This window comes from Hydra vulgaris, chromosome 13, assembly GCF_038396675.1.
Source record: "Hydra vulgaris chromosome 13, alternate assembly HydraT2T_AEP".
NCBI lineage: Eukaryota > Metazoa > Cnidaria > Hydrozoa > Anthoathecata > Hydridae > Hydra > Hydra vulgaris.
This window is the reverse complement of record NC_088932.1, coordinates 45,215,901-45,227,500: the sequence shown is the minus strand read 5'-3', so window position 1 is coordinate 45,227,500 and position 11,600 is coordinate 45,215,901. Positions and strand designations below refer to the sequence as shown.

At 27.5% G+C, this 11,600-nt stretch overlaps 1 protein-coding gene across 10 annotated transcripts in view; it reads left to right on the top strand.

Moving 5' to 3' along the window:
- Positions 1–11,600, top strand: part of LOC100213859 (stimulated by retinoic acid gene 6 protein-like) — a 130,945-nt gene that overhangs the window by 38,585 nt on the left and 80,760 nt on the right. For all 10 annotated transcript variants that reach the window (XR_010643080.1, XM_065815477.1, XM_065815476.1 and 7 more), the window contains 3 exons: positions 5,099–5,162; positions 5,870–5,992; positions 6,124–6,215. Coding sequence is in view for 9 of the 10 variants with exons in the window: in XM_065815477.1 (XP_065671549.1) it covers positions 5,099–5,162; positions 5,870–5,992; positions 6,124–6,215 (279 nt within the window). In the remaining variant the exon portion in view is untranslated. The remainder of the gene's footprint in view (positions 1–5,098; positions 5,163–5,869; positions 5,993–6,123; positions 6,216–11,600) is intronic.

Sequence of the window (11,600 nt, the reverse complement as noted above, 5' to 3'; positions counted from 1 at the left end):
TTCACAAGAATAGCTGATATGTGTATTGTTAACAGCTACCTTGTGTATGCCAAAACTCATCCCAGTGATAAAATCTCAATAAAAGATTTCAGAAGAATTATAGCAAAATTTTTCCTCAAATTGGGACAATCAAAATCTACATTGAAAGGAAGGCCAATGAGTTTACCATTTACATTAAATAGTTATGTTATGGATGGCATAAGATTTGATGAAAATGATCACATTTTTGAGAAACATGAAAACATTTTGCAATAAGTGTAATGTAATGTCGTGTGTACCTTGTTTTTCTGAATACCATAATAAATAATTGAAATAAAATGTTTAAATAAATATTACATGAAAAATAAAATTGATATCCTCAATTATTGGTAAAATTCAAATTGATATCCTCAATAATTGGTGTCCTCAAATGAGGACAGTCATTATTTACCAAACTAAATTTAAAAAAATCTTTTTAACGGTATTTTTTTTCAAAATTTTCATGTCTTATGGTCCACTTTCATGGGTTTTACATAAAAAATTTGAAAATTAATAAATTGGGCTTTAATGGGTTAATTTATTAATGATGTTGCATTTGTGTCCAGTGTTCCTTGTTTATACAAGGTACATGGTATTTAAATCAGGATATTTATGCTCTTGAAAATTTACTATACATTATATAGCAGTGCCTTATTGCTCAGCAACATATTAAGGCTGTGAACTTTACCACTTGACTGATTTATTTTATTGTTTGTTTCAAAGTTAAATTACTAGTTTGTAGCATTAATTGCTATTTTTTTAATTCTTACAACCTTGTCATATTTTAATTCCAAAGTAATAGTTTTCCTTGTCAATGCTATCTATTCTTTAGCTTTTTACACTCTTCTCTTAATAGCTTTGATTATTATCGTTCAGATTCAGTCAAATCAGGGTTTATAAATACATTTTTGTAAGTTTTATTTTTTTAATACTCTGGCGTTCTTTAACAAAATTTTGTTCCAATTTAAAATAACAATATAAGTGGCTTTACATCCATTTTTTTTTTACTTTATTTTACTATTATTTTTGCTTTTGACAATGACTTTTGACATGATTGATTCGATAATATGTTTATCTTCTTCAATTACTTTATTTTTAATTTTAAAAGAGTTCAACAAATATTTCACAAATATTGGTCTAAAACTTGTCAATAAAATAACAACAAAATCAAAATCATCATACTTTATCACTAAACGCTGATTCTTTTAAACCTAAAATAACCAAGTCATTATTTTGTTATCTTTATCTTTGATTTTGGTTTGAGAGTAATAATAATTTGCATTTGATCTTTTTTACTTTACTAGCTTTATCACCTGTCATTGCTAGACTTGAACTAGATTTTGAATTAGAATTTTCTAAATCTGGAACTCTCTTTGTCAAGTTTGTATTATCAGTTTTTAATGACTAATAATTTTTTTAATTTTTCGACTATTGCTTCTTATAATACTCACTCTTATAAGTATTAAAGTTGTCTACTTGCAAATTACTCATTTTCAAATAAAAATTCATTTAGCTTTGCTCAGAAATGACTGATTTTAAATCAAATGTCCAAAAATCTTTTTAAAATAAAACATTCAAAGGCAACAAAATTTCGTCAATTTTTCTTATATACAAGAAGTATTGTATTAAAGAAAGTTTCAGACAATGAAATGATAATAACAAAAATTGCAGTTTGCTAAGAGCTTTTTGCCGCTTTAGTCCATAATTCATAAATAAGAGGGTTACCACCCTGAATATATATATATATATATATATATATATATATATATATATATATATATATATATATATATATATATATATATATATATATATATATGTGTGTGTGTGTATATATATATATATAAATATATATATATATGTGTGTATATATATATATATAAATTATGTTAGTGTATTCTACAAATAATGGGCTCAATGTTCTTAAAGAACAGAGCAATAATAAATTAGTAAAAACACTTATCTAATTGTTTCTTCAGCAGGCTGTTTCCTGTCAAAGAAAAATTTATATAAGTGTTTTTACCAATTTGTATATATAAATATATATATATATATATATATATATATATATATATATATATATATATATATATATATATATTTATATGTTTATATATATATATATATATATTAGGGTGATCCAAAAAAACTTTTTTTTACTTTTTGTTATTCCTAAGGTCTAAATGTGTTCATTTATGAAAGAAAACATTGTACCAAAAAAATCAGCCAAATCGGTTAATATTTAGAGGTCGCGCTAGGGTGATCTTTATACCCCTCTAAAATTGGAATTTTCAAAAGTTCAGTAAAATATTGACCTTCGTTTTCTGTACACAAAACAACAGCTGCTCATTGTCGCCTGGTTTGTTTAGCACTCAATGTTGATTTTTTTGCATCTGGTAAGACAGCACTGTTTTCTGCAACTAAATTTAGCACATACTTTTGCTGCTCTTCATCTTTTGTTAAGACAGCATTAAAGTCTTGTACTAACTTCACCCCTCTTTCAACGCAATCATTAACAACTTTAAGAAACTTCACTACTTCTTTAGAGTCGGCATACAACTCATTGTTTTTCCAGTTTGAAGGATCTTCTTCAAGAAATGTCAATATTTAAGAAATTAAAAAATGAAAGTGATTTACACGTTACAAAGTCCTCAAGGGATTTACTCATTACATTTGTAATATCTGCTAATTTCTTTGATGGCCTATTATTGTCTACGCATTGACGCTGAAGGGCAGTTGTCATTTTTCTTTTAACTTCAATCTCTACATCATCGCTAAAAAAGGCCAAAGATATAAGTTCTTCAATTAAATACCATAGATGCCGCTTCATTGCCTTGGTTGCAGCGGTCGCTATATTTTCATTCATTTCACAATATTCCTCAATATTTTTTAGAAAATCTAAATCATTAAATGGGGCCGAGGCACTGAGTGGTGCAGACTTTTCTCAGATCCTGTATTGCTAGCTGTGGTATCAAACAACATGCCACAGAGATTATTAATAAGATTTGAAGCGTCCCATTCATGGTGGGAGGCTACAACTGCAGTAGCAATGGCTTCTCCTTTTGAATCAGGAAGTTTTGGCACTCCCAGAAGTTTTTCAACACCACGCCCTGTTACTAAAACTGACAAATGCTCAACATTTCCATTTCCATCGATGTCTGCCATCATTTTTCCATCCCAATGAACTACGAGAGGTACATCCGGTTTGAAATTTTCTTTCGTTTCATTGTAATGAGTTTCACGATAATCAGTTCTTGCCCTATGAAAAGTAGTAACAGATATAGAGAACTCTTCAATGGGAGCTCCTAAACTTTGCATTGTAGCTGCTATAGTTTGCATTGCCACACGATTGCTTACTTTTCCTCTATCTAAGGAAGCGACAACTTCAGGGGTAATAATTTTTTTATAGAACGCTTCCTTTTCAGACCGGAGCTTTCTGCAACATCATCTTTTCCTTTCAAAACTACGATATCATCATGATCGCTACTAGCAGAACTTGAAGGCGAAGTTGAATTCTCAAGAACAACTACTTCTTCAGAGCGTTGTTTCCTTAACGCTTCTTTTTGCAAACGTTTATCCAAACTTATCTCTCTGCAAACTTTATTTTCTTCTTTCTTTGCATCATCTTTATCAATGGAACCCAAGACCATGTTTCTATCATCTCGTTGATCTATGAGGAAATCGCAATCTTCAGCAATTTTTGATAAATCAAAAACATTAGTTGGCGCAATATCAAAAAGTTTCATAATTCTCTTTTCAAAGTCTGTTACTTTGCTTCTAGCAACAGCTGATTTCTTATTTCTGTCTTTTAATAGATCCGTATATTCTTTATGATTTTTTTCAAGCCTTGTAACTGCATTATCTTTTCGAATTGTAGGAATTTTAGCTTTTTCCCAAATTTCACAAGTTGATTTGATAACTGTTACCGAACTTTCATGTATACACAATCCTTTCACCTCATGGTAGAAGAAAAAACATTTTAATACTTCCAAAATCGTTGGAAGCTTAAGATGGGAAAGCATTGATATTGGTTGACCAATTAACCATTTTGCTGTAGAACTGCGTGTTGACTTTGCGACTGCAGCCATTTTTAAATTTTCTTTAATACAGTGTATGAATGAAAATATATTTTGTTGTCACCTATATTTCCAAACAAAATTAGTTTCGTTGAAACTCGCAATTTTATCACTTTCTTAAAATACTGTAATTAATATTATTAGTCAAGCAAAATAGATAAACTATTGTAATTTTATTTCGGGAATCACAACACTCTCGATAAAGTCTCGAACTGAACTAAACCATATAATAAACCAATATAATAAAATATAATGAAATTTGGCTTAGTTTGCAATTTATTTTGCCGCTTTAATATGCATTTAAAAAGGAAATGTTGTTTAACAAAAATTATTATGCGTAATAAGAGCTTTATTTTTGTTTTTATTTTATTAAAATTGAACGGTAAATAACCGAAATGTGCACAGAAAACGAAGGTCAATATTTTACTGAACTTTTGAAAATTCCAATTTTAGAGGGGTATAAAGATCGCCCCAGCGCAACCTCTAAATATTAACTAATTTGGCTGATTTTTTTGGTACAACGTTTTCTTTCATAAATGAACACATTTAGACCTTAGGAATAACAAAAAGTAAAAAAAAAAATTTTTTGGTCATTTTTGGATCACCCTAATATATATATATATATATATATATACATATATATATATATATATATATATATATATATATATATATATATATATATATATATATATATATATATATATATATATATATATATATATATGTTAATATATATATATGTTAATATATATGTATGTATGTATGTATGTATGTATGTATGTATGTATGTATGTATGTATGTATGTATGTATGTATGTATGTATGTATGTATGTATGTATGTATGTATGTATGTATGTATGTATGTATGTATGTATGAATTTATGTATATATATGTATATATTTATGTATATATATATATGTATATATATATATATATATGTATATATATGTATATATATATGCACATATATATGCACATATATAAACATTTTTATTTTAGGATAGTTTTTGAAGTGATAAAAGTTATGAATTTGGCTTACAGCTGTTGGAAAGTTGGTGAAAAGGTTTCCTTAAATAAATTGTCTTTTGTTAATCATTTTGAATATGTAGGATAACATTTTTCTATATTTTTACATAAAATAGTTCCTTCTTTTCAAAGTCTTGTTTTTAATTTAATTTCACACTGTGATTTCCTACTCAATTTTTGGAATTAATTGTCACCCTACATATATAACATATACTTGAGCAAAGTTTTAGCATACACTAGTTAATTGGACTTTTGTTAAGTATTTTTTATTTCTTATAAGAAATCCAACAAAATCCAAGTAATACCTAATTCAGGTCCTATAGGTTGTTATGATGGAAGAATTCTAACCAAAAATTTGCAAAAAAGATTTAGATGATTGTCTGATTCTATCTAACTATCTATCTATCTATCTACATATATATATATATATATATATATATATATATATATATATATATATATATATATATATATATATATATATATATATATATATATATATATATATATATATATATATATATATATATATATATATATATATATATATATATATGTATATGTATATATATATATATATATATTTATATATATATATATATATATTTATATATATATATATATATATATTTATATATATATATATATATATATATATATGTGTATATATTTATACACATAACATATATATATATATATAAATATTTTTTAATTTTGTTTTGTGACTCATTAAATTGAATTTAGAATTTAAGCTTGATCAATTTATCAATGCAATTCCCAAAGTATGCTTGTTTGATTTTACTCACCCTAAAGTTTGTGTATTTGTTCATAAAAACGCTCATTAACAGAAAAAAAAGTTTTACTAAGGTAACTCCAATCTTGACACAATTTTTTATTCATTTTATTTTTGATTTTGTGTGTGGGTTTTATATTAACTATGTATTAAGTTTACAACAAGATTTTTAATTATTCCTTGACTTGATTTTTTATCTGAAAAGTTTTCGTGGATGTTTTTTGATGATACTAACTGGAAAGAAGAGTATATGTATAAGCATGTAACAACTTTATTAAAAAAAGAAAATCAATTCAAGTATGGTTTTTAATTAATACTTTTATTTGTTTAAGTGTTTATTTATTAAGTATTATAATTAAATGGTAGTAAATTGTTGTAACATATTTAAATGTTTTAAAAGATTTCAATAGGGTTAGTATAGTAATGTTAACAAAATAAACTCTATTGTTGATACTGTTTGACTTGCTGTTTATTCTGTGAATAAACAAAAAATGTACAAAATAAATGCATTAAAATAATTTAAAGAGATGAAATAAATAATGCAAAATAAATGTTCAAAATGAATAATTTTACAATGCAGTTATAACGTTTATACATTTATACTGTGCAGTTCAACTTTAAGAGATGGTGATAAAACATTTTTACTTATAATGAAAAAGAGTTGGTAACAAGTTATTTCTTTTATTGATCAAGATTTAATTTGTAATCTTTAAAATTACTTTAGCTGTTACTTTTCAATAAATATAGAAGTAGTAGTAGTATATATTTGTTACAACAAAAGTAAAAATATTTGACAAGTATAATTGTAGGTTGTCAGATTAAAGTGGAGCTCATAATGCAACTTTCACTAAGGAAAGCTGCAAGCTCTAGTAACATTGAGCCTGTAGAGGCTCGCTTTGAAGCTATCGACAGTCTGAGAAGCGATTACTTTACCTTGTAAGATGTTCCTTTCACTGAAAATGAGCTTATTAAAAAAGTTAAAGCGAGCTAAATTGTTACTATATTTTTTACAGTGAAGTCTCTCTCTGTGATTAGCTCTTTGTGGAATTGTGATAAGTGGAAAGTGTCAGTTGACTTTTTCAATGTTACTATTAAAGTTATATTATTGGATAAGGTCACCTTGGTTATGACAGTTGACTAGAGAAGTTAGACCAAGTTGTCAACATCTGGACTTGTAGTTTAACTTTTTCAGTTTGTCTTGTATCTATGTGGCTCTCCGCTGTATTAGCTCAATAATTTGTTTATCCTTCACCAAATGAGGGTTCCTAGCTAGAATTGCTCAAGTAAAGATTGGATATAGGTGGAGTAGAGTTGTTTCCATAAAGAAGCAGCACGAGATTGGAAAGTGTGTTTTAAGGTGTCTTTGATTTGCTTTACATGTGGTAATGATGGATTGGGTTGCGATATGGGTTTATTTTAAATGCAGATGAACTGGCGCTATTCATGTAATTAGTACTAGTATATTTATAGTGTAAATGGATTTTGAAATTTTAAATGTGGAATTTCTAATGACCAAATAAGCTAATTTTTTTAAAGCATTATTTTTACCCAAACTTTTTTGTTTAATTATGATGAAATTATTCTTAATATTCAAGTTATTGTCCATAATAACTCCCAAGTAAATGTACCTGTTTATGACATTCAAAAAGGATCTTTAATGAACAATTTAAGAAGTTTTTATTTTGAATTTATTTACTTGTTTCAAATAACATGGTTTAAATCTTTCTTAGATATAAAATATAAACCAACCAATTGTTTTCATAAGCATTAAAGTCTTTATTAAGTTTGAGTTCTTTATTTTTTTGGGAAAAGTAATATTAATATAGTTAATGTTATTTGAGATTTTTCTAGAACTTTTTTCATTTAAAAAGGTTAAAAATAATAGAGGGTCTTTTTAATATAGAATGCTGTAAATCCTCAATTACATATATTGTATTATTATAAATGGTTTTTTAACTTTTTCTGGATTATATTTATGAATTATTAAAGTTGAGCCTGTTGTTTGGGTAAAGTTCTTCTATTTTACTAAATTATTATCATATGTGACTTTTTACACCCCATATAAATTAGGTTATAGGTGAATTATAAAATTAGATTTAGTGGAATAATTATTTATACAAATTTTATTGAAGAATGTATTTATCTATATAAATATATAGTGTAATATTATATATATATATATATATATATATATATATATATATATATATATATATATATATATATATATATATATATATATATATATATATATATATATATATATGTATATATATGTATATATATATAAAACAAAAATGTATATATGTATTGAAAATATAATAACTTTAACTGTATAGAGGGACTTTCTGTTAGATTCAAGTAATGTTCAATAACGACTTTCAAATTTTTTTTTTATATATTGTTACCATTCATACTAGAAGCTCAATTCCTAAAATTTATCAAAAAATACTTATTAGTTCCCTAGATTTCAAAGTTTTTTTTATTGTTTTTCTAGTTAAGTACTTAAAAGTATGAAAAAATCTATCTAAAAGTATGGAAAAGACAGAAAATCAAATTCAAAAACAAAATTCTAATTTATTGGCACATTGCTTATAACATAAAAATGGCGAAAGCCATGGGTTTGCAAAAAATAGTAGACGTGAAGCATGAACATAGTAATTATTAAATAGAAAGGTAAATAAATGTGGGGTATAGGCATATTGGATAACTATTATAAAAAACATACATGTTGCTTCACAGTAAGTTTCTTCTTATATAACTTTGACCCTATTTTCACCTTATTTATTGATTAGTTTATTGACTTCTTCAAATTTTGTTGTTAAGTTCACAGTAAGTTTCTTCTTATATAACTTTGACCTTTTTTCACCTTATTTATTGATTAGTTTATTGACTTCTTCAAATTTTGTTGTTAAGTTCATGTTAATAATTTAAAGTCAAGTAACATATAAGGGATTGCGGTAGTGAGAAAAGTCGGTATTATATTCTGGTCAGTATTAATAACCAGTCACTACCGAAGTTATGATATTGAAATTGAAAGTAAGTTTTTTAAATATCAACACTTTCAAAAGTTCAGTATTGAAAGGTATCTTTTAAAAGTGTTTAATAGTGTAGACTTAAATTATCGCCACTATCAAAAGAACACCCTTTTGAAATTTTTCAAAAAAAATTAACATTTTTAAGTTTTTATTTCCCCAGAAACAAAATATGTATCAAGGCTTGATCAAAATTACATTTGTTTTTTTTTAAAAGTATCTTATTAATAGAAATAAATATAGGTTAAACTCAAGTCTCCAGCGCTTGTGAGAAATACAAACAATGAATTTTAAAAAATTCATACAATATTATAAAAGCTCGTTTGACTATTTTTTTTTGAAGAATTATAACCAGTACTTAAAACAAACTTAATTAAAAGAACTTGCTATTTACAGTATTTAAACCCATTAATTTTACAAATGCTCCACTTAATCGGCAAAATATCAGTGCCATACATCAATAAACCATTTTGATGAGACAAAAAAAAAATGATTTATTGAATCCCAATGTATTAAAGAATCAGAAAAAGTATTTTCAAACGGTGTTTTTATTTAAACCATAAAATTTTAATGAAAGTACAAATTAAAGTCTTCATCAATGTTCTGCTCGTCTTCTTTAACTTTTTTTTTTTGGTGTTAATTCACCTCCCCAAGGCCCAGAAGGCCACTACAGGCAAGGAGGCTACTTAATTGTGGTTATTACCCTCTCTCAACTCTATAACTCCGAAACATGAAACTTGACGAACAAGGCCGCTGCGCGGAGAAACAAGTTGAGCACGGTACTACCAGGGACGTGGTGGGGATCGAACTTGGAACCTCTTATGAAGCGAGTGCTCTACCACTACACCACTACCGCATTGACCATGCAACTGACCACTTCCTAATAATAGCTTTTGAAATGTTTTGTTTAATGTAAACAAGTTTTTCAATTGTGTCTGATTTTAACAACGTTCTTTTGCACTTTTGATTTTGATTTTAGCAATGTTCTTTTGCAATGTTTCCTGCTTGTGAAAACACTCTCTCAGATGACGTTGATGATCCTGGAATACACAAAACTTTTCTGGCTACTCCTGCCAAAAGAGGTAGTTGAGGAGAGTGAATCTTCTACCAATTTAAATGTCAAAGTTTTTTGGTGAAAAGCCTAGTCACTTGTAGGCTTTCATTTCAGATTCAAATGGTGATGTTTTAGACGCGCATAAGTGTGTAATTCCTGGCTGTTGTGGCTCATCATCTCTTGAAGGAGTGCCTCAGCTGGGGAAAGGTCTTGTTGCTCTTGAGGTGTGCTTGCTGCTGGCAAATGTTGCATCTCTTGGGCTCGCTTATCTTATAAAGTACATCTTTTCAACTGCGAAATAGTAAGACTCTCTCTTCCAAATCATGGTAGTAAGTGACCTTTAAATTTGGGGTCAAGGAAATGAGCTAATGCATTGTTGCTCAAACTTGAGGCACACTCTGGAAACCTTTTGCTGAGATTTGATAGTAGTTTGGACACTAAATTAGTTGTATTGGTATCGCTTGGTAAAATTAATAGTTTAATTTTTTTTTGAATATCAAACAAGCCAGGAATAATTAGATGAGCTGTAGGGTACTTTTCTGAAGACACAACATCTGTGAAGTCACTGAACACTTGTAAAATTGGAATAATTTTTTGAATCACTTCAAAATGCTCTTGCGTAGGTATAAGCAATCTTAAAATGTCATCAGTTTTTAGGTTACTATTTGTAATAACTTCCAACACTGGTTTGAGATGTAAAATAGAGATCATGCACATAAAACCCACTATTCCATCGTGTTTTGCATGGTGTGATGATTTTTTTCTTCTCTGTAGGCATCAAAGATTCTTCTCTGACTAGCAATTGACTTGTGTGTTCTTGAAGCAAGCTTTTTGCAAGCTTGGAACGTGTCATTAACTTCCTCTACAGAACTGACACCTTACGTTATTACCAAGTGGAGAATATATACAGTACAAGTAGTATTTTCATTGATCATTGATGATTTCTTCATTGCTGACAACATGTTAGCAGCACTATCAGAGACATATGTCATTTTTTCTGGCTTAGAAGGTATTTCACTGATGATTGTGCCTGTTTTGAGAGAAATGTTATCTCCAGTGTGTTGCTCGGGGAATACAACACATCCAAGCAAAAACTACTTAAGCTCGTAGTTGGAGTTTATGTAGTGCAAAGATAAAGTAGCATATGCATCATTGCTTCTACTTGACCACAGATCCATTGTGAAACCAACAGTATTAACATTTGCTAAATCTTTTTTCTTAATAATCAAAATTGCCTCTCTGATATTTTGGTATAAGTTGGGTAACTTGCTCCTTGAATATGTGAAGGTGCTTTAAGATTAACTTCAGGAATTGTGAAACCCATAAGATCTTTGAACCCATCAGAAGCAACATGTGTAAATGGTAAATTTAACACACACAAATATTTCATGATTTCTAAATCTGCTATGAGCTGTCGAGTTTTAGTATCATTATTACAGTTTTCAGACATAAATATCTCAAATAATTTTCCAATAAAACAGTACTTTGCCCTTGTCTCTCGTGTTTGAACAAATGAGATAAGTTTTTCAATTATTGTTGTTAAAAACAGCACCACTAGGTTTTTGAGGAATTTTTTTTACTTTGTTTTTGCAT